Source organism: Podarcis vaucheri (assembly GCF_965113315.1).
Source record: "Podarcis vaucheri genome assembly, chromosome: 8".
Taxonomy (NCBI): Eukaryota; Metazoa; Chordata; class Lepidosauria; order Squamata; family Lacertidae; genus Podarcis; species Podarcis vaucheri.
Genome location: NC_138766.1, coordinates 88,805,429 through 88,829,502, shown reverse-complemented (window position 1 = coordinate 88,829,502; position 24,074 = coordinate 88,805,429). Strand labels below are relative to the sequence as shown.

Here is a 24,074-nt window from a genome sequence, read left to right as displayed (position 1 = left end):
CCGTTCTGTGATTCTCTTCGTCTAGCGGTTTTTTCCGTCTTGCGAAGCAAGCCCATTGAAGGATTAGCGAATTAGCGCTATTAGCGCTATTAGCAGCTTTTAGAGGCTTTTAGCGGCTTATCTGCTGATCGGATCAGCTGATAAGCGGCTTAGCGCTATTAGCGGCTTTTAGTGGTTTATCTGCTGATCGGATCAGCTGATAAGCGGCTTAGCGGCTTAGGAAAGGGGGGGGGAGAAAAAAACCAGCAGGAACTCGCAAGACATTGTCGTCTTGCGAAGCAAGCCCATAGGAGATTCGTTTTGCGAAGCACCTCCAAAACGGAAAACTCTTTCGTCTAGCGAGTTTTCCGTCTTGCAAGGCATTCGTCTTGCGGGGCACCACTGTATCACTGAATCAGGCAGGTTTGTAGGTATCATATGAAGAAATTAACAGATCCCATTATTGGTGTGTTTGTGTTTCCTAAGAGTTACCTTAATTTTTCTGCCTTCTGTGCCTTCCCTTTCCCTTTTTCTACTTTCATCCTTAGAGGACTTGCAAAACTTTTAGCTTCTGGCAGGGTGGATTTGATTTAAATCAAATCTATTTGAATCATGATTTAATTCACTAGTAAGTAAAACTTGATTTAAATCATTTTTTTACAGAAAGACTCATTCCAATAATAATAATAATAATAATAATAATAATAATAATAATAATAATTTATTTGTACCCCGCCCATCTGGCTGGGTTTCCCCAGCCACTCTGGGTGGCTTCCAACAATAATCTTAATATTTACAACCAGATGAAGGTTTTTGGAATAAGAAATTTTAAGAGTAGGTTTTACAATTATTTCAAAAATTACTGTTTTGGTTATACTATTAGAAATAGACAGATACAGTGGTACCTCAGGTTAAGTACTTAATTCGTTCCGGAGGTCCGTTCTTAACCTGAATCTGTTCTTAACCTGAAGCACCACTTTAGCTAATGGGGCCTCCTGCTGCTGCTGTGCCGCCAGAGCCCGATTTCTGTTCTTATCCTGAAGCAAAGTTCTTAACCTGAAGCACTATTTCTGGGTTAGCGGAGTCTGTAACCTGAAGTGTCTGTAACCTGAAGCGTATGTAACCCAAGGTACCACTGTAATTATGAAATTATTGTGAGGTTTAATAAGTTTACTGTTTATATTTGCACAACTTTTCTGCTGTACTTTATTGGAAGGAGAAAAATAATCATCTCCTTTATAACAATTTAAACAATTTATTTAACTAAAACAATAACCTTATAGCATATGTATCCATGTTTGTTAACTGATGTGGTTAAACATTTCTTATTTTTAAAAAAACTTAGACTGAGTTTTAGCACACATGAAAAACTTAAAACAAATCCTTATTTCCTGATAAATAGCCTTTGGACTATAATGTAACTTAAATAGAAAACCATCTTTAGAAAGGTTTTTCTTCCAAAAGAATTTTATATTAAAAATCCAATTTAAATCAAAAAAATCCAATTTAAATTTTAAAAATCTGATTTATTTATTTTTAATCCACTCTGGCTTCTGGTCAAGGCCGATATCACCAGCTGCACATCCAACTACCCCGCAATAGATACTGCTACATGTTGCACTCCACTAAATCCCCCCCCCCCACTTTCCAATACAGCCATCCCATTATTGCCTCCCCAGGTGTGCATTTGGCAGTCCTAAAGGATTTAGCTCTCTGCTGTATTTATGGGTAGGCTAGTTTGTTCCAGGCTTCAAAGGAAAGCCCAGCGTTAATTTATGAGAAAGTGATGTTGAAAGCAACTTTGAAGTGGCGGTGACACAAGCGCTGGTCTGGGCTACCCCAAGAATCCCTCGCTCGGAGAAGGACCCCCCACCTTCCTAAGAGTAAGAGGGGAAGTGAGCGTTGGGGCTACTGCCATGTTAGCAGCAGCAGAACAGCTTCCTTAGCCAAAGGAGAGGGAAGCAAAGAGCCAAGGCAGTAACATTCACCTTGGGTGACACAGTGCTTTGTGATAACCTGTCCAGGGCCTCCCTAGGTTTGAGGACTGGGGCGATCACCCCCATTCACCGCACCCTAAGGACACTACTGGACACATGTTTTTGTACTCATTCCTGGCCTTTTGTGGTTCTTGGCCTTACCCGTAGCACACTATTGAGCCGTTCTGCTTTTTCTGAGGTTCCCCCCAGGTCATTGCAAATCCCTGTTCAAAAGCCAACTATTTCAGCTATCCTTGAAACGTCAACTGACTCACCACACTTTTAAAGTCGCAATAATGTTGATCTTCCAGTACCAAAGTCCATCTTCTTTCAAAGTTGACTCAGCTCTTGAAGTTCACATTACTCAACGAATCATATACCAATGTCTCCTGAAGTTTTGATGGTTTGAAGCTGTTGCTTGTGCAAAAGGAGTACAGTAATGCTTAGAATCAGATTTCAGTGTAGATGTTCCAAAGCCTAATCTAAGTCCTTGTCTTTTTTTTAAGAAGCCCAGGTAGAACAGTAGATCATGTCTCATTCACATAGGCAGAAGGGGCCAAGTTGCTGTGTGGCCTTGGGCAAGCCACATTTCTTACCTAACACTACCTCACACGGTGTTGCTTAGAAGCACCATTTTAGTTTTGAACCCTCAGGATAGGGTGGGAAATCTGAACAAATTAACTTATTTACATTGACTCAAGGATGTCTACACAGAGCATTTGTAATGTTAACCTTAGAGTGTGACATACATAGCATACGGGATAGTGATTATCAAAAGGGATTGATCTAAGTTGGAAATGAGTGACGGGCAGCTCTCAGTAGTGTTGAAGACTTTATCTTAAGATGCAAGACATGTCTCCCAATTAACTGCAGATCTCTCAGACAGATTATCCACAATGAGTGAACGTTCAGCGGCTTTTGCTGCATAATTTAAAGCCATTAAAAATATATATATATGGAGGCGTACAGTAGAAGGCAGAGCTTCGTTTGCGAAATGTTGCCTACAAATAAGGAGCTTAGCTTGCGAAATATTGGCCTGGAAAGGTGTTTGTGCCATAACTCTTCTCGGAAATCTTTAACGCCTCTCTTTGACCCCGGCGAGCTTAATCTGGCCGTAACTTGTCCAAAGACCTGTGGGTTGGATGGCTCAGAAGAAACCTCAGTTTGGACGCAAGGCAGGCTTTTACACTCACCCAAGGGTGTGCCAGTGTTCTGGCATTGGCAACTTAAAACTGCCCCTTGAGAATTGTGTGGGGCAGGTGTGCCTCCTGGGGAGAGGCCAAGGTGAGCTGCCACATACCCTTTTGGGCAGGGGCTGAGTAAAGTGGGTGGTGTAACATCGGATCATTTTAACCTTTCAAATTGTAGGTTAGTTTCTACACATCCCTCTCTGTTCTCTATCCAGGCAAGCACAAAGCCTTGTTGGAGGTCAGGGACACAGTCTAGACAGGCAAAAACACTCAAGGAGGGGGCAGTGTTAAGGGGTGTGGCCAGGGAGGATTCCGAGGGCCAGAACAGGGAGGCATTGGAGCCCTGGACGTGTGGTTCCCCATCCCAGTGAAGAGTGGGGGAGCGTAAAATGCACTGAACCAGTCTTTGCTACAGACGGCACCATCTCCCTTATCAAGGAGCAGAAACCTTTATCCCAGCAAGTAGGTAGATGCCAGGAGTGAGCTAGTGGGAAGTCACAGTTAGTGGCGTTTATTAGGAAAAAAAACCAACAACAGGATCTGCACAGGAGAGTCTGGACTAATGAGCACACTACTTATCTCCGGCAGGTTTTGTCCCCGCGAAGCAGTTGCGGAGACTAGAGTTCCCCACCTCCCCACAGCTGCCTAAGACCCCTCTTTTCCAGGGTTTACCCCAAGCAATCTTAGACCTTAGACTGCATCCTCTTCAGATCTCTCCTGGTTCTTCAGGGAGGAAGGGAGCTTGTCGCAGCAGGAGGGGGAGACACCCTGGCTTCTTCAAAAGCTGCACTCATCCTTGCCCCTTGGCCTCCCTCTTCTGCTTCAGCTTCTGCCACTGATTCTGGACATATCTCTGCCGTAGACTCCTCTCACTCACTAAGCCCTGTTACCTCTTCAGTTTCAAACACCTCCTCTTCCCGGACTTTGAGCCTTCTTCCCTTGGGAGTTCCCCAGCCGGCTCCTCCCCGCATTCCTCTGCACCCAGCCAGTCCAGGACAGTAGAGGAGTTCTTTTATAGACAGAGGAACTCTTTAAGATATACAGGACTCGTGTCATAATAGGTTCTGATATTTTTAAACAGTGCTGTATTAAATGCCTGATTACCGTTTAGTCCTGCCATCACCTTCGGAAAAGGATGGGATAAAATGTAGATATTAGAAGAGATGATAAGTGGGTCACAGTATCACCTTCCTCTCTGTGACCTCAGCGGTGATGCTCTCTACAGCCAGTGATCTGCCTCCAGGCTGTCCTCTAAAAAACAGGACCAGGCTATGCAAATTTAGGGAGAGCGATCTCATTCATGTGATTGCGTCTAGAAACTCATACTATGCCTTGTTTTCAACATTGAAACCTGGACTCGTGCCCTCATCGCTTTGAGGTGTGTTGGCAAGTTGGTTTCAGCAGCCCCTCATTTACATAACTCTGCATGTTAAGTAGAGTGCTGCCGACATTTATATGTGCAGTTTCTGAAGACTTAAACGAGGGCGCTTCCGTTGACATTCCATTGTAAAATGCCTCCGCTGTGCTGCTGGTGGGTTTTTTTGTGACTTTCGAAATTGACTTGCAGTAACCCTGGTGCCAGTTGCATGGAAGAGAACTTTTGACCTCCGCTAGATAGGTCTCTCCAAACAAACCCCCCATTGTGGCCATTCATTTGCACGTGTTCTTGTTCTAAACTGCGTTACCCTTCGAACAGTACTTTCTCCAGATTGGTAGCTGGAAGCATGTAACCATATCCGGGGCCTTAGTGGCATAGCAACAAGGGGGAAAGTAAGCCCTATTTTATCAGGCAGGTTTCTCTCGCATGACTTGCTTTTCTGTTGCTCTAACCCCCCCAACCCCAGGCTAGCAACTTAATAAGTAGGGGGGATGAATAGGAGTCGTTTAGTGAATATAGTACACTGGGAAGCATCGGTTCTCTGGCGTTAAAGGTGGGCATCCCAAGGAGGTGCAGATAATTTCTGGGAAAAGCAACACCTCTTCTCTTCCCACGTCTGGCTGCAGTCTGAGAAGGAGTTTGGGGAATACACAGCGGGTGCCTCTCCTGTGGTTGAGTGAGGATGTTGTGATCTACCATGCACAGGGCAGGGTAACACAGCTCCCTTTCCCCATTAAAGTCTAGCTTTCTTGCATGCTAGCTAGAGTTAATTATTTTGTGAGTTATTAGCCTTCTTTTTTCTTTTCTTCTTTGCAAGGTCAAAAAAGTAAGTCTGTAAAATGCACAAGAGTCCAGTTCTTGTTCCTGGCCTCCTTTGGGTCTTCAAGAACTAGCTAAATCTAAGCTTATTTCCTACCTTTAGGTGTGAAATTAAGTTTGTTCTCTGCCAAACACGAACGTCCCTCTTGCTTGGTGGTTCTCTCTCTTGGGCTTTGAAATGATGCAAGCCATATTGGCCGCAGGTGGTTTGTGATGATTTAAGTCAGTTGCAGGTTTGTTCTGTTTCCCAATTTGGAAAGCTGGCTGCTAAAGGCAAACGAGTTCTTTAGCAAAGAGAAATCAAGACATACCTGCTCTGTGCCTTAACAAAAAAAGAGAGCTTGTTGTAGCTTCAAACTGGATTTCTGCATTGTCAGGGGATTAAGCTGTCTCAAGAATGCTCCACTTGAAATCCTCAGATATTAGAGGATGACTTGAAACTGCGCCTCTGTTGTAAACCTGATTTCTTGCCTTTTGTCTTGCCAACTTCAAATTAAGCATGTGGAGAAGGATCGTTCCCATTTGGGATTCTGTGGCTTTCAGGTAAAAATGCAGGTGAAAGGAAACCCCCGCTTAATCGTCTTGATGTTGGAAGAAGCAAATAGTTTTATAACAACCCTTGATGGGCTGGGAGAGAGGTTTTCTTTTCTATCCCATTGCTGTGTATCTGAGCCACCTTGCATTTAAAACTCTTACAGTATCCTTCTGTGTTTTTGCAGAATTCTCAAATTTCAGCCAGTTTGGAATCACCAGGTTTGACTTCCTGGGATGGAGAAGTAAAATCTCCTGCTGTGTCCCTGTGTCCCTCCCCACTCCAAATAAAAATCCGTTTCTAAAATATGCTTGCAGGGGGGGTTGTAGAAGGAGCAGCCAGTAGACTAACGTAGCAGTATTAATTTTATCACTTCATTCAACCGGCATAGCTGAATTAACTTTATTAAGTGCTGCAAGCACAATGGCCCTTTTAATACCCTAAGCACTTATGGTCCTCCATTCATGAATGAGCTTCAGTCATCAACCGGCGTACTATATAGAGGCTTCCCAGAGCTGATTGTCTAAATAGCCAACCCCACACAGAATGAAGCCCCCACAGTTTTGCACTAAATAGGATTTGTGTATCTCGCTCACCGCTGCAGGAAGCTCCAGCTTCAATAAAGGCCACATGCCTCGGAAGTGGCAAACACTTTTATTTTTAATGAAGCTTAGTAGGCAATTATTTCAGAACACCCTCCCAGTTCCAGGTTTTCAATGAACGGTGGGGCTAAAGGGATTGATGGATCTATTGGAATGCTTGGAACGTTTGAATCAGCAACTGCATTCCCTTTTGACGACAAAAGAATTGGGGTGAGTGGTTCTTTTTGTGTGTGTTTGCAGTAAAACCACCTCCGAACACCCCAACTGTGGGTCGCAAACACCCGGGGGCGGGGGTTAGCCGTTGTGCATTCATCGCCATTGTTGGTTAGGTAATCGTAGGCCTTTTTGAAAGGATAACAAAGATTGCGTTTCGTTTTGTGATGGGTTGGTAAATACGGCGACTCAGTGGTTTCCTATGCATAGTCTGCAGGAAACTTAAACCTTCCCTTTTGCTGTTTTGGTGTATACTGCAACACCCTCCCACCCCAAATTGACTCATCTATGGAGAGGAACCCCTCACACAACTACCACAAGCCACCGGCATATGGCAAAGGATTCTGGGGCACATTCTTCATGGAAGATGCTGGCCAGCCTGTCATGCCTCCCCATTGGCTCATGTTTGTTCTTCATGTGATGTGTCTAAATTCTCCTGCCCCCTGTGGAGAGATTGAGCTTCAGGCAAAGCTGTTCTCCCGATACCGATCATCTCATGGTGCTCAACTCCCAATAAGCTGCTTAAAAAACCCAGGGTTCCATCAGGCCTATTTGAAACCCCCACAGTACAGTGGTACCTCGGGTTAAGTACTTAATTTGTTCCGGAAGTCCGTTCTTAACCTGAAACTGCTCTTAACCTGAAGCACCACTTTAGCTAATGAAGCCTCCTGCTGCTGCCGCACTACCGGAGCACAATTTCTGTTCTCATCCTGAAGCAAAGTTCTTAACCTGAGGTACTATTTCTGGGTTAGCAGAGTCTGTAACATGAAGCATGTGTAACCCGAGGTGCCACTGTACGTCGTATAGAAATAAAACCCCGTAGCAAAGCAAAATAATATTTGAATTGCAAACAAAGACCTTCCCAGGCAAAACGTTGATGAACTTGGGACCCAGAAGGTTTTTGGAGGTAGGAAGAGAGGGGGAGATTTTAACACGGAGCATGTGAACATGCAGAAAACTTGCCGTTTAATGGGAAGAGAAGGGAGCAGAATCCAGTCCTTTCTGCAACAAGTATATCGAAGTGAGCTTAATTGATTTAAAGTCTTTCTAATATGAAAAATAGGTGCTGCTAATAGCATCACATTGCCCAAAACATGCTGAGCCAGTAGAATACAGTGGTGCCCCGCGAGACGAATGCCTCGCAAGACGGAAAACTCGCTAGACGAAAGAGTTTTCCGTTTTGGAGGTGCTTCGCAAAACAAATTTCCTATGGGCTTGCTTCGCAAGACGACAATGTCTTGCGAGTTCCTGCTGTTTTTTTTCCCTCCCCCCCTTTTTCTAAGCCGCTAAGCCGCTTATCAGCTGATCCGATCAGCAGATAAGCCGCTAAAAGCGCTAATCCGCTAATCCGTCAATGGGCTTGCTTCGCAAGACGAAAAAACCGCTAGACGAAGAGAATCACAGAATGGATTCTTTTCGTCTTGCGAGGCACCACTGTACCTGGTTTGCGCGCCCCTGGCATCTCCCCTGCCTGAAATTCTGGAGAGCCACTGTCAGTCACTGGGCTATGTGGGTCAGTGGCCTAATGTGGTCTAAGACAACTCCCTGTGTTCCCATTAATGCACACATTTTTTGCGTTTGTTTTTTCCCATTCCCACATCTCCAAAAATGAGGGATCCAGGTTGGTTTTTTTTTTGGGGGGGGACACTTTCATGGCGTTCATCTTGACGCATTTTTGGAGCAGCATAAATTGCACCCTAACACTTCTTAATACTGATTTCCATTTCTCTGTTTCTCTTCTGCAACAGCAAATATGTTGGAACTCTTTAATTTGGAGCAAATGCAAATGGTAGTAGAACATGTGACATAAAATAGTATTCCTGCTTTTCCAGAAAATAGCAGCAGCTCACACTACTGAGCGCTCTCTCTCTCTCTCTGTTATTCATTGTTTCATGGCATCCAGCTGCTTTTTTTCATTGATTCTAGCAAAGTGTTCTCTAACCACATGTTTACAAAGGACGTCGTTTCTGTGTCTGATGTCGTCGGTTTTGTTGTGCTGCCCCCACCGTTTCAAAAAAAATAAAATTAATTTCTCTTTCCTCTGCCAATAAACCACACACTGCTTCTTGGATCAGTTTGGAAACCATTTTCATTAACCTCTGCCAATTTTTGGGGGACAACTTATTCATTGAGTCCCTCCTTCTCAGCCCGCAGCATTTCCTGGCATTCCATCCCAGGGATAATGAGATCATTGCCCATATCTTGTATAAACAGCCCCCCCCCCCAACTTTGAAATTGATACAGGTAATTCTCATTTTAGAGAGACAACTAAGGTTTAGTCAAGACAGATCAATATTATTGTCCTCCTGGTAGCAGGCCAGGGATTTTAACCCTGATAGTGACGCTGTGAGGTCCCATGTTTATAAGAGCATCCAGAAAATAATCCGTTTTAAATACATATAGCCAAGTTTGCCCCTAAAGCTTCCCCATCAAACCGTACTGTGTGCATTACCCTTATGGGAACTTGTTCCTAAATTGGTCAATATCCTTGGAATTGCAAAAAAGCTCTATTGAGCTTTGGGTAAACTGGGCTGCTGCATGTCTGTGGGCGACACATGTCATTAGAACTGATGTCTAATCTTTCAGCAAGAGCACTGCAGGCTTACATAACACATGTGGCGCATAAGTGGGGGCCTCATGTGCAGCCTGTGCGTTTTAATTACAGCCCTCTGGAGAGGGGGAGGGGAAGATTATAGCACAGCGAAAAACCCGAGCCCTTGCAGGCTGGCATCTCTCGCGGAGTATTTCGGAAGGTCCGTGTGATCTTCCAAGTGCCTTGCTGACCATTTGGGAAAGGCTCGATCCTTTTTCGGGGCAGGCCTAACTGTACCCACTGTATTTCCTTCAGTGTGTGGGGTGCTGGTGGTTATTAGCTGGCTCCTGTACCTGTCACTCCAGTTGACTAACAGCGGTCCGTTGCAAAGTCAGCAAAGTTCTAAGTGTGAACATGTACGCTGGGGAAGGGGGCAGTTTACAGGTGTTCATGAAGAGTCTCAAGGAATCAGCATTGGAGATGGGAAAGGGGGAGTTGGGGCTTTGACACACACCTGCCAGCATCCCCTCCAACATTTCCTCGCCCGGATCCGTCTCTGCTTTCAAATGCACAGCCTTTTTGATTTTTAGTGAATTGAGATGAGCTTATCGCAAGGCCAGTGGTTGGGAATCGCAGAGGGAGAAGAGGGGGCCGTTGCACTCATTGTTTTGCTTGTGGCCGTCACATGAACATCTGGTTGGGCACTTGTGAGAACGGAGTGCTGGCTAAGTTTGGCCTCTGGCCTGATCACAGCAACCAGGTTCTCACGATTGTAATTCGCATGCAACAAAATTCAGATTCCGTGGACTCAAAAAGCAGTACTGCGGCGAACCTCTCTGAAATGAAACAGGGTTATCTTCCTTCCTTCCTTCCTTCCTTCCTTCCTTCCTTCCTTCCTTCCTTTTTTAAAAGCAGATTTATACTTCTTTTCTGTCAAACAATCATAGAATTGGAAGGGACCCCAAAGGCCATCTCCTCCAACCCGCTGCAATGCAAGAATCTTCTCTACATGGGACCGTGAGATTAAGAATCTCATGCTCCATTGACTGAGCTGTCGTTTGTGGTCCATTGTGCACCTACAAGCCGCAAAGTGAGGTGACCACCCAGTGCAGATGCCTGCTCAGTTTCATCCCGCTGGCTGCCACCCAAATTCTTCTTTCCCCCCCAGCAAGTCACAAGCCCTGGGAACTTGCTTTTTAAAAGAAAAGCAGCTGTCGGATACTGCTCTTGGGCAGTGTTGCTGGTGACATGAATGCCCTGCTCCTCTGCTGCCTTTTTGGCATGTACGTTCTGCCCCGACGGCTTTTTGTTGCACAGCCAATAAAACGTGACAACGTTTGATGAATTACAGCAGCATAACACTAACTTAGCTCTCGCTCAGTGTAGCACAGAAGGATGGCAGGGAACGCAGCGACAGGGTAGGATTCAGTGAAGAATGAGCAGATGGGATAATTGGCAGCAGGAAAGAAGGCTCTCAATTACCTCCACTGGCCTGTTGACCCCTTTTCAATAGGGCCCAATTGCTCCCTCGTCAGACTCCTCTTGGTTCTGTTGCATCAGTAATTCTGCAAGCGTTTGATCTGGTCAAAGGCAAAACAGCTTAACCAAGGAGGGATGCTACTTGCTCAAGTACATAAATTACTTGCAAACCAGTGGTGCTTCAGTACTAGGAGCCTCACTTCAATTTATTCAAGGCCATTTACTTCAAAGGGAGGACGTTTCATGCTTGCTCTGATCTCGTGGAGCAGTTTCGTCCAAATAAAATGTTTGGGGAATGACAAAAGGCAGGCAGCGTCCTCTTTGTGTTCTGCAGAAATACTTGTTTCCTGCATTTAAAAGCACATTGTTTTGGTCTTAGATCTCCCTGCTCCAAAGACTTAAAGCTCTCTCTTTTTTTGTTTGCCCAGTAAAATATTTCAATTGTTCCTTCATTGACAGAATCATAGATCTGTAGAGTTGGAAAGGCAATGCAGGAATCGCAACTTGCTCTGAATATGTGCTATTGATAAACAACGGCACAGGGTTTCTTCCAGAGAATCGTGGAACTGTGCTGCTGAGAATTGTAGTTCTGTGAGGGATGAACTATAGCTCCCAGGACTTTTAAATGCATGGTGTAGATAGGACCTTAGTTTTTTCTGCCTCCTGGGAGATATTTTTTAAATAAAAACTACTATTCCCATGCACCGTTAACGGGAAGCAGTGCATTAAGAATGAGGCCTTTAAATCTTTCCTTGACAATAGAGAGCCACTTCCTGCTCCTGATCTCCAACCTTGCACTTTTAAATCACTAGGGCTGCTTGAGGGGGAGTTGACTGCTGGACGCCAAAATTAATACAAGCTGTGTTCTGGACATGGCTTGTATTGTTAGAATTTCAAAACCAGGAGAGTTTGGTTTCTGCCCTCCTGTAGTTCCAAAATTAGAGCCCCATCTACCCTCCAGCTGCTTCTCCACAATCTCCTGAAAAGTAAAGGGTAAGTGGATCTCATTCTAGAGGTACCATTTATGCTTCTGTAACGGTACAGGTTTGTGTGTGAGTAACTCAGGAAGTGGGTGCACAGACTTCATTCCTTCCCGAAAACTGCTCTCCAAAAAACCGCTTCCGTGGACACAACCTTGATAACTAGATTAAAAATGGCCAGCGTTGGCAGCCTCCATGGCAGCTGGCATATAAGGAGGTGTCCTTGTTTCCATGTGGCCGATCTGAAACCTGAAAAGACAGAAATCTCAAGCACGTTGCATCATCGAGCAAACCCGAGCAAGCAGCAGGTGGCAGTTTCCACTGCCAAGCCTGTTCGGAGCAGAAGTCATTCGCCTGAATGGTCACGCAGGGTGTGTTCCCATTGCTGGGTCACCCTCCAGATATAAGAGATACGCCCTGAGCCAACTCTGCAATAAACCTGTGCAATTGAAACACTCCCCTTGCCAGAGCTGAGTAGCTTTCCACAAGAAGAGGGCGCAGTCGGACGATAAGGAGATCGCTTCCTTTGATTAGGATCTCGGTGGACAGGAGCCAAACCACCTTTCCTCCCCCTCTGCTCGTGAGCATCGTGTCAGTTTGCGCGCCTGTGGAATTGAGCATGTGCAGAGTTCGTTGTACATGCTTGCACGGGGGCAGTGGGAATTAAGGGCAAGTAACCCATGTCCCTTCTGACCCTGCAAAGTGTTGGTTTAAAGCGTTGGTGCTGATCTTTAAAGCCCTAAACTGCCTCAGCCCAGTATACCTGAAGGAGCGTCTCCACCCCCATTGTTCAGCCCGGACACTGAGGTCCAGCTCCAAGGGCCTTCTGGCGGTTCCCTCACTGTGAGAAGTGAGGTTACAGGGAATCAGGCAGAGAGCCTTTTTGGCAGTGGTGCCGACCCTGTGGAACTCCCTCCCATCAGATGTCAAAGAAATAAACAACTATCTGACTTTTAGAAAACATCTGTAGGCAGCCCTGTTTAGGGAACTTTTTAATGTCTGATGTTTTATTGTGTTTTTAATATTCTATTGGAAGCCGCCCAGAGTGGCTGGGGAAACCCAGCCAGATGGGTGGGGTATAAATAATAAATAATAATTATTATTATTATTACACTTGTGTTCATGCGTGAGCAGATTCTCCCAGGGATTTGCTTCCGCCAACCACCTCTGTCTTTCAAAATTGCGGGCTGTGGAGTGTGTGTTACTCCCTATTACAGAGGCAGGGATTATCCTGACCCAAGAATGCCTTTTTTGATAGCAGGCCCGTGTCTGCTGCAATCATAGCAAGCTGACTTGCACTGAGTCACACCTTGCATCTGTTTGACACGGTATTGTCTACAGTCAGTGCTCCTCAAACCTGGATCTCCAGCTGTTGTTGGAACACAACTCCCATCATCCCTAGCTAGCAGGACCGGTGGTCAGGGCTGATGGGAGTTGTAGTCCAAAAACAGCTGGAAACCCAAGTTTGAGAAACGTTCTGCACTATCTAGGATTACAGGCATGGGGGACACTCTCAGCCCCAGCTGGAGATACTAGGGATTGAACCTCTTACTCTCTGCCTGCGGAGCAGGCACACTACCAACTGAGCTACAGGCTTCTTCTCCAAGCCGGAGCCAGGATAGCTCCGTTGGTAAAGCAATGAGACTCTTAATCTCAGGGTCATGGGTTTGAATCCTACCTTGGGCAACAAATTCCTGCATTTCAGGGGGTTGGACTAGATGACCCACGTCGCCCCTTCCAACTCTACAGTTCTATGAGCCTCTCTCTCTTTTTGCTACCAGAAGAATTTGGGTGCCTTTCTCCATCTTATCACTGTCTTGTGGGGGAAGTGAGAGGAGCAGAGTAACTGAAAAATGCATTTTTGTGGCCCAGATCCTCCGCCTCAGGCCAAGCTTTGTCTGCTAGACGCTCGGACCCGCGACAGACTTCGCAAATGCTGTTCCCCATTTTCCTGGGTGAGAACGCCCAAGAGGAGGGGTGGTCCTCAGCAGGTCAGTTGGAAATTGTAGCGTTGGAAAGGGGCCTGAGAGTCATCTAGTCCAACTCCCTGTAATGCAAGGTGAGATCCAGGGTGAGGCCCACAGATCCAGAGCAGACTGAGACTCCTTTGGTTCCGAGTCTGAGCCCAAGTCCCAGCCATCATCTGTGATTTGTGGCTACCACATCTGCTACCACATCACAATCCCCTATGCCAGGGGTCTGCAACCTTTAAGACAAAAAGAGCCACTTGGACCCGTTTCCAAAGAAAAAACAACAACCTGGGAGCCGCAAAACCATTGCGACATTTAAAGCATGCGCGCCGCTGCCCTCTGATCTGACAGCGGACGGGAAGGTGACGTTGGGACGGTGCGTGACTAACACACACACTGCGCCCATGCGACATCACAGCCAGTACAGCGCCCGCCACAGTGGGGAGTGTCGGGGCGCACAATGCGCCTCCTCCCCTCGCTAGTATCCGCCCCGGAGCCATGGCAAAGGTGTAAAAGAGCCACATGCGGCTCCGGAGCCGCAGGTTGCAGACCCCTGCCCTATGCTGAAAACATTCACCGCCTTTCCTTGCATGGTGCTGAGCAAGTGATGGAAGCCGATAGCTCTGCAGAAAATTGTCTCGCACCCCCACATCACTTCCCCAAAGTTATTGCAATAAATAATGGGGGACGTCCCCTCTCTCCTCGGCTCAATGATGGGAATCACATCCTTCATCTTCTTGCCATTTTCCAGGAACCTGGAAATTCCTGGGACTTTCACAAGCACATGGCTTTGGCCATGTGTCCAGGGCAGCTGTTTACCAGCTCCACCTGGTACATAGGCTGAGACCCTATCTGCTTGTGGACTGCCTCGCCAGAGTGGTGCATGCTCTAGTTATCTCCCGCTTGGACTACTGCAGTGTGCTCTACGTGGGGCTACCTTTGAAGGTGACCCAGAAACGACAACTAATCCAGAATGTGGCAGCTAGACTGGTGACTGGGAGTGGCCGCCAAGACCACATTGGTCCCCAGTACGTTTCCGAGCACAATTCAAAGTGTTCGTGCCGACCTTTAAAGTCCTAAAAGGCCTCAGCCCAGTATACCTGAAGGAGCGTCTCCACCCCCATCGTTCTACCTGGACACTGAGGTCCAGCTCCGAGAGCCTTCTGGTGGTTCCCCCACTGCGAGAAGCCAAGTTACAGGGAACCAGGCAGAGGACCTTCTCGGTGGTGGGGCCCGCCCTGTGGAACGCCCTCCCATCAGATGTCAAAGAGAACAACTACTACCAGACTTCTGAAGGCAGCCCTGTTTAGTGAAGCTTTTAATGTTTGATGTATTTTAATATTTTGTTGGAAGCCGCCCAGAGTGGCTGGGGAAGCCCAGCCAGATGGGCGAGGTATAAATAGTGAGGAGGAGTTGTTGCTGCTGTTGTTTGTTGTTATTATTATATGCAGCTGTCCCATACGGGTATCGAACCTGCAACCTGGGCATTATTAGCACCATGCTCTGACCAACTGAGCTACCCAGGAGAAGGAGCTTCCTTGTGCTAGCTGGAAACTTTGGCCTTAAAAGTCAGACTCTCTGCAGTCCTTTTTCTCCATCCAAGATGGTTCTCATGCAAGATCTCTGTCCCTGCAGACCTTATCACGAAAGGAATATTGAATGTGCCGTGTGACCCAGACTCGTGCTAGCAATTTCCTGTGAACAGCCAACTCCTGAGGTCCCACTATTGTTGCCCAGTCAGTCGTTGGGGCTTTTTTTGTGTGCTATGTGTCTGGAGGCGGGGGGGGGGGGAGAGAGAACAAACAAAACTTATTTACTGTAGGCCCGTGTCCTGTTTGTTTGTAGCTGGCTGGGAAATGCCATTTTTCCAGAGTCTCAGCAGGAGCAGCGGCCGCAAACAAACGAAATTGTTTTCTATTGATTCGTGTGGGCACGTCACAGCTTTGTGCAAAAGGCAGGTTCTTTTTTAAAAAAAGAAGTTACAATCAACTTTGCTTATCAGGGGTGCTTTTGGGTGACCTGTTTTCCCAGACTGTTTTGCAGAACTTCCTCAATAACTTCCAGGAGAGGTGTATCATTCCCACCCGCTCAGGAGGTCAACAGAAACAAATGGGGGGGGAGAGAGAGATAAGCATTACTCAGCCTAGTCCCTGATAATGAGCGCTGCCAAATCATTTCGTTCCCTTTTCCAGTTATCCCATTGGAATAAGCATGGCAGAAGAGGGATGCAGTTCTTTGAGTTATAGAATCACAGAATTGTTGGGAAGGGACCCTGAGGGTTATCTACTCCAACCCCCAGCAACGCAGGAATATTTTCCCAGTGTGGGGTTGAAACCCACAGCCCTGAGATTGAGTCTCATGCTCCACCGACTGAGCCGTCAAGGGCCTGTAGGTTGTTTTAGCAGGAGTGTATTTGCCAATCCCACCCTCCCCAGTTTCCCATCATGTCCGCTGAGCATGCTCAGTCCTCACGGGGCTGCTTTAGGTGGGCTCCCATTTTACAGCTCCCCATCCCAAGTTATTTTATGCTTCTGTGAAAATTTGAGGTTCGCCCTGCAAACTACCTGATGCCTCCCCACTCTGTAGGGACAGTGCCATTCTCGCTGCCTTGTTGGCATCCGTCTTTCTTGAGAGACAATGGAGTGCGCCTCCATGAGTGAAGTCAAACCGCTGCATTAGTTGCGCCAAACTGACCTCCTCGGGACGCAAACCTGGGCAGTGTGGATGGAGGTCTTGGGCTGTGTTACGGAAATTACTGGGGGGGGGCACATCTTTAAAGTTAAATGGTACAAATATTATGCCTCAATGTATCCTTTCAACTTGACAGCTCAGGGAAGTTACCTAGCTTTAAAAATAATATGAAATCAACTCCTTTGCCAGTTTCCTCCATTCCCAAGCTATTTTCCCCTTGAAAGTCCAGGAAGTTCCCAGAGGTGACAATTGCTTGCCCATCCTCTGGGTTCAAAATTCCTTTTTGAACCTGTTGCGCAATAAACTTTGGTCTACAGCGATTTGCTCTGGTTGGTGGCTGGACTCCTTCCTTTATTCCACAGGGACCCGCGGGCTCTGCCCAACGAGCTGGGTGACTGAGCAGCCCCACACCTAGATTTTTCCGTAACAGGCTTCCCAGAGGACAAGACCCCCCCTCTTGGCCTTGCTGTTGTGGCCCAAAGGAAAGCAGAGACATACGTTTGGCACCAGCTTGACTGCAGCATTTGCGTATAAAGCACCATCCAACTGTCTTGGGGACTCCACTCCAGATCTGTGCAGGGCTTACTCCTTAGCCTTTTCTACTCCTAAAGATGTCCCGGGAGGCAGCCGAGGTTTAGCATCAGAGTTTTCTTCCTCCTAGATAGGCCACCTTCCCAGGTTGATGAGCCCCATCCGTCCTTCCCTTTCCCTCTACATCACATGCAGAAACCACTTTCTTGGCCATGGGACCCACTGTTGGTCTCTTCCGCTCAGTCTGCTGGAGCCAGTCTTTGCATGCAAAGGAAATCCCTAACTCACAGAGGGTTTGAGACCTAGTGACTACCCTCACCTGGTTTAGCCAGCCAGACGCAGCTGTTCCTGGAGTGTGGCTGCTGTCACATGCTGGCATCATCTAGGAGCCACAGGTGAGAGGTGAGTGCAGGGTGGGGTCCAAAGGTGCACAAACCACCCCAAAAGGAGCACAGTATGTTCCCCATTACAGGTGCTACCCACTCCCCTAAAACCCCATACTCTTGCTGTGTAAAGGTAAAGGGACCCCTGACCATTAGGTCCAGTCGTGGCCGACTCTGGGGGTTGCGGCGCTCATCTCGCTTTATTGGCCGAGGGAGCCGGCGTACAGCTTCCGGGTCATGTGGCCAGCATGACTAAGCCGCTTCTGGCGAGCCAGAGCAGCGCACGGAAACGCCGTTTACCTTCCTGCTGGAGTGATACCTATTTATCTACTTTCACTTTGACGTGCTTTCGAACTGCTAGGTTGGCAGGAGCAGGGACCGAGCAACGGAAGCTCACCCCATCGCAGGGATTCGAACTGCCGACCTTCTGATCGGCAAGTCCTGGGCTCTGTGGTTTAACCCACAGCACCACCCTTGTCCCACCTCTTGCTGTATAAGCACAAGCAATTAGTGTACATATACAAGGGGGATCTGCAACAGAATGTTGCAGTATGGGGTGCTCGTGTTTACTTTTCCAGTGTGTCAACCGTACTTCCTACCCCCAAATAGGGAGAGTGGTCATTTCTTGAGGGCGGCCAAAGTCCAGGGTGTTTCCAGATAGCGCTTTGAGAAGGAACACGACTTCTTTTCCTGCTGTGTTGATCATCATTTCTTACTTTGAAGCTGAGAGCTTGAATGGTAGAGGTTGGTTTGGGTTCCTCGGGTTTTCGGCGAGTCCTTCTGGGGTCGCACCGCAAATCCTCTGTGAGCGTAGCCTGACTTGCAAAGATCCGTACGGAACCCCTCGAACCTTCAGGCGGGTTTAAGGCGCCAAGAGGCATGGCAAGCCCAAGTAACTCCTTGCCAAGACGCCTGATTTTAAATCACTGCAAGTAACATGGTGTGGGCGACGGGAAAACATGGTGTTCCCAGCTCTCCTTTGGCTTACGATGCTTCAAAGCCCTGCAGCGCTCGGTCTCCAAAACAAGAGCGTATTCCTATCGGCAGCTGAAAGAACATTTAGAGTGGGTTTTAATTTTGTGCTTGGTCAGCTCGGATCAGATTAAGAGCCGCTCTACAAGCTAAGGGTGCGTTGAGTCCCTTTCTCTTAGTTGTCGATGGCGAATTCAGAGACAGAGCCCTCCTTTATGCTGCTGTACCTGGATCTAAATTCCTGGCTGTGTTTTGTTCCATGTCAGATGAGGCGATAGGGTCAGAAACAAGCAGTGTTTTCACAATGCTTAGCTCCTGAAATCCTCCTTCTCTCCCCCCCCCCTTTCTTTTTGCTGTGCTGCTTGACTGAGATCTGAGTTGTACTTACGATGTACTAAAAAGGGTCCCCAAATCAGTTTTGTTTTCACTGCCTACGGGTTTGTTACGCTTGTATTTTGTCTCTGGCGCTTTGCATGCCTTTCCTGGATTTAGACTTGGAAATTTATGCCCACAAGGGAGTTCCTTGCCCCTAGCCCAGATATATTGCACTCAGCTGGTCTTGTGGGGTGCCACCAGCATTAATTCCTAAACAGCCCCCTAATAGGTTGTGGTGAATTAATAGAAGGCTGCTTTGTGGCTAGAGCACACCTGTCCCATCCCCCGGGGACATGGTATCAGCATCCGCCGAATTAATGTCCTTAGCCATGTGCCACTCATTTTCTATTCAGCCCCTGCTGGCAGCAAGAAAGTCTGCCATAGCTCTCTGCATCAGATGTGGTTAGATCACTTGGTCACTCCCGTACAGGGGTGCAGCAGGAGTTCCCTCCCTCAGAGGAAGCTGCCTGTTGCATCTCTGTAGGAGTCCCTGCTCCAGTCAAGGGACTTCCTTAGCTCTTGCAGAAAGAAACACAGTTGATTGAGTCCTTAATCTTGCACTGTTTTGGGGGGTAGAAAGAAACCGTGCTCCAGCTTTAATAAAGGATGAAAAAAGAATGTGCCTCGTCCATCAGAAGTGCGGGAAACCTCTGTACAAACTTGCCTGTTTTTCATAGTATAGTTAATGTTGTCTTCAGTGTTGATACTAAAGCTATAGGGGAGCCAGAACTGTTTCTGTGTTCACTTTGGGATTCTGCAACTAGAATGAATTAAACAAAGCAGGCAGTGTGTATCCAGTTTTGAGTTTAGGAAGAATTTTTTGTTTTAAACTGAGCCTAGGGTGGTGGAAGGGACGCAGGTGGCGCTGTGGTCTAAACCACAGAGCCCTAGGTCTTGCCGATCCGAAGGTTGGCGGTTCGAATCCCCGAGACGGGGTGAGCTCCCATTGCTCGGTCCCTGCTCCTGCCAACCTAGCAGTTCGAAAGCACGTCAAAGTGCAAGTAGACAAATAGGTACCGCTCCTGCGGGAAGGTAAACAGCCTTTCCATGCGCTGCTCTGGTTCGCCAGAAGCGGCTTAGTCATGTTGGCCACATGACCTAGAAGCTGTCTGCGGATAAATGCTGGCTCCCTTGGCCTATAGAGTGAGATGAGCGCACAACCCCAGAGTCGTCTGCGACTGGACCTAATGGTCAAGGGTACCTTTAGGGTGGTGGAAAGAAAAGAGTGAACTGGAAACCTAGATGAAATGGGTGGTTTCTAGATTGTGGAAAGGTGTGTTGGACTTCTTGAGGGGTGGGGTGTTGGGAGAGAGAATACACTACCTGTGGGAGCCCATGAAATGGGCAAACTGGGATTGCCGCCTCTCTCATAACCGCTGCCTCAAAGACAACAGACGAGTCTCATTGCTTCCCATACACCTGTGAGCTTTCCCTCTGGTGGCATCTAGAATCTTGCTCTTCCTTTTAAACAGAAACCCACAGTGCTCGGCGGGTGCAGGGAACCTTTGACTTTCCGGGTGCTGCTGAACTACAACTCCCATCGGCTGCAGTTATCACTGCCAGTCGTCAGGGCTGATGGGAGGTGTAGTTTAGCAAACACCTGGAGGGCAACAGATCTCCCTATACATGATACTCAGACCCATGCATACGCTGCTAAATTCTCTGCTGTATTGCACAACTGCAGCCATAATAAGTATTTCAGTATCTGAAGAAGTGTGCATGCACACGAAAGCTCATACCAAGAACTAACTTAGTTGGTCTTTAAGGTGCTACTAGAAGGAATTTTTTTTATTTTGACTTATCTGAAGAAGTGTGCATGCACACGAAAGCTCATACCAAGAACTAACTTAGTTGGTCTTTAAGGTGCTACTGGAAGGAATTTTTTTATTTTGACTATGGCAGACCAACACGGCTACCTATCTGTAACAAGTATTTCAGTGAAAGCGTCGGACGGGTTTCTGCAGGTGGGTGCCTTTCCCTTGTTTATACGCCACACAGTGAACGTCCAGCAACCTTAAAAAAATACTGTGTACTAGTCAGGTTTGTCCTTTCTTTCCTTCTGCCAGCTACAGTTTTGACAGGCTTATTAAAACAGGCTGTACCAATTTAGGAATGCAGACGTCAACAAGCCTCTTTGAAGGAGAGGTTTTCCAGTCAGCAAACAGCATAGCTGGTGGAAATTGCTGTTGGCATAAAACAGCACACCCAAAATATATCTTCTTCTTCTTTTTAATCCATCCCTCGTTGCCCCTTGTCTTGTTTCTATCCTCTGGGGTTGTAAATGCAAATTAAAATTAATCTTGGGATTATGATTATTATTGACCCAGAAGCTCACACTACCATGTAGGAATTTGCAGCTTGCGAAGGCAAGATACAAATTTCACGAGTTAAATAAACCTAAATGCCGCCACCTTGTTTTGCTTGGCCTTGGCTTTCGGCGTCAGAATCTCAGCTACATCTTCTAAAAACAAGTTTCCACTCCTTATATTTAGGTTGAACATTAATTGGATTGTTTTAAAGGTAACCTTAGATGCATGTTAAATGTTTCTGTTCAAACGCTACAGGGGTTTCTGGAAAGCCGGGCGTATAACCTCACAAAGCAAGTCTGCAGGACGATTAAGATCTGTCCGTGCTTTAAATAACAGCCCTTTTAGTCTCGCCTAAACAGCCGCATCAGCTTCTCAGAACACAGATTGCGTAATCCCGATGGCAAATACAGAGTAGTAACCTTAAATGCATGTTGATCGTGTTTGCAAGGTCAAATCCTAGGCACAGCCTGGCCATGTGTCTTTGGGAAGCGGATGTTTTTAACCGCAGTGGGGTTTTAAAGATTGGCCTTGGTTGCCCAATTGCTAATTGGGACCTCTCAGATGATTATTTGAAGTGGCGAATAAAAACATGGTTGTATATTTTGGTGGGGAATCCTTTTTTAAAGCAGCCTCTTCTGTCACGTTATTCTGACACTGGCGCCATCTACAGGCTCCAAGTTAGCATTACATGTACTAAATAATCTCTTCAATATACAGTGCTATCTTTTCCCAGATACTCAAAAGGTGGCATTTCACAGCCAGTAAAACAGCAATCCCAGCATATAAATGTCTCTTCGTTGGGCTTCATAAACGGCGGAGGAATCCACCGTCTTCTTGCTCTCTCCCCACTTAATGGAATAGTGAAATATTAACAAGGGGCTGTTCCGCTCAGGTTTTGGCTTTCTTTGGCAGAGAGTTAAAGCACGCGGGTGGCGCTGTGGGTTAAACCACAGAGCCTAGGACTCACAGATCAGAAGGTCAGCGGTTCGAATCCCCGCGACGGGGTGAGCTCCCATTGCTCGGTCCCTGCTCCTGCCAACCTAGCAGTTTGAAAGCACGTCAAAGTGCAAGTAGATAGATAGGTACCACTCCGGCGGGAAAGTAAACAGTGTTTCTGTGTGCTGCTCTGGTTTGCCAGAAGTGGCTTAGTCATGCTGGCCACATGACCCGGAAGCTGTACGCCAGCTCCCTCGGCCAATAAAGCGAGATGAGCACCGCAACCCCAGAGTTGGTCACGACTGGACCTAATGGTCAGGGGTCCCTTTACCTTTAAGATATGCTGTATTTGCAAATATGCAAGGAGAGTGTGAGTGGAGGCAAGCAGGTAGAAAACCCACTACAGCACATCCATAGGAAGGGGCCTTATCCTTGGTCCATCTAGCTCCACTCTACACTGAGTGGCAGCCGTTTTTCTGGGGTTTCAATCAGGTGTCTGTTTCCAGGCCTACCTGCAGATACTGGGGGTTGAACCTGGAAGCGTCTACCTGCAAGGCAAATGTTCTACTGGCGCTCCGCCTCTTTAGGGAGAAGATTTATCAACACTGGGTGAACTATTTAGAGTAAGAGTAATAAAAAGAAATTGTTATTTAGGGGAATTGAATTTAATTCTAAATTATATTCCGGATACATGGGAGATTTCAAGGGGTCAAAAAAAATGGATGTACCGTGCAAAAAACCTTGTTTTGATGAATTGGAAGAGCCACAGAAAGATTCCATTGAGCACATGGATTGATAATATGGACAGATTAGCAGCACATGAACGAATTGCATGTCAGCGCAAATTAAGAATGGATAAATATGAAGAAATCTGGAATGAATATTTAAACGATAAGGCGGATAGTGGGAAGTGGGGGGAGGAGAGAGAGGTGGGAAAATATTGTTAAAAGGGTGCAGTCAATTGTGTTATTGTTATGGATTTTGTTGTAGTGTCTTTTGCAGTTGTTGTTTGTATCAAAAAAAGGATTAAATAATTTATTTTTTAAAAGCGTTGAAAACATTTGGAAGAACTTTCCAACAGTAAGAGCTGTTCAGCAATGGAACAGACTCCCACGAGAGATGGTAGGCTCTCCTTCCTGGGAGGTTTTTAAACAGCGGTTGGGTGACCATCTGTCGTGGATGCTTTAGCTGAGGTTCCTGCACTGCAGAGGGTTGGATTAGATGACCTTTGGTGTCCCTTGCAACTCTAAGATGCTGCGATTCTATGATTCTAACTCTGCATTGGTGGCACGCACACAAGCGGCACCATTATGCTGTTAACCTCTTAGAACTCCTGATCCCTCAAAGATTATTTCTTTCCAAATGTTCCCCATCCTTAGCTGTTGCATTCCCTTGTTCCACTAATGTTTAGTTATATTTATTTATTTCCACATTTGATCTGTACGTTTCCATTCTTATTTCCCAGTGGGGTCATGGGTGTGAACTAGTCAGTGAAAACAAGCAAGGCATAAACCATGGTTTCATATCCTGGCTTGTTCACTACTTACAAACTGCAGTTCCCTGAGGTTGGATGCAACGGGGAACTGTGGTTTGTTTAAAAGCAGAAGCGGGTGCTTGTCATCTCCTTCTCGTGGACCCAAAAGGAGAGTGCAAGCCCAAGGGTCATTCAGCCATAATCTTGTAACAGGAAACCATGGTTTCCTGTTGCGTCTGAAGCAGGCCAGCGTTTGCCTGGTTGACTGCATTTCTTAAACCTACAACAGCATTGGCTAGCCTGGGGGGTCCTGTGTTGAGTTGAAGATGTTTGCTTTCCAAAATGTAACCAATAACCCTCTTGAATTCTCTGTCTTTTAGGTCTTCCTGAACAATACTACAGCCTCACTTGGTTCCTCAGCCCAATCCTGGGCTTGATCTTCACTCCTCTAATAGGTTCAGCTAGTGACCGCTGTACTCTCAGCTGGGGCCGCCGGCGGCCTTTTATCCTTGCCCTCTGCATTGGTGTTCTCTTTGGAGTTGCCCTTTTCCTGAACGGCTCCATTATAGGTAAATAGGGGGTATTCTTGGGTCACTGTGCTGTCTGCTCAAATAAGCAGCAAAGGACCGCACTCCGCAGCCAGCTAAAAAAGCATTAATTGCGGAGACGCTGTGGGATTTTGCTACCGAGCACCTGAATTCTGTGACTGGAAAAAGCTGCAGAAAGTAAAGTTGTCTTAATTTGCTTGGGTG

General features: G+C 46.8%; 1 protein-coding gene across 10 annotated transcripts in view; it reads left to right on the top strand.

The window, feature by feature from the left end:
* Positions 1-24,074, top strand: part of SLC45A4 (solute carrier family 45 member 4) — a 117,671-nt gene that overhangs the window by 76,748 nt on the left and 16,849 nt on the right. For all 10 annotated transcript variants that reach the window (XM_082235629.1, XM_082235621.1, XM_082235623.1 and 7 more), the window contains one exon: positions 23,703-23,891. In XM_082235629.1, coding sequence (XP_082091755.1) covers positions 23,703-23,891 — 189 coding nt within the window. The remainder of the gene's footprint in view (positions 1-23,702; positions 23,892-24,074) is intronic.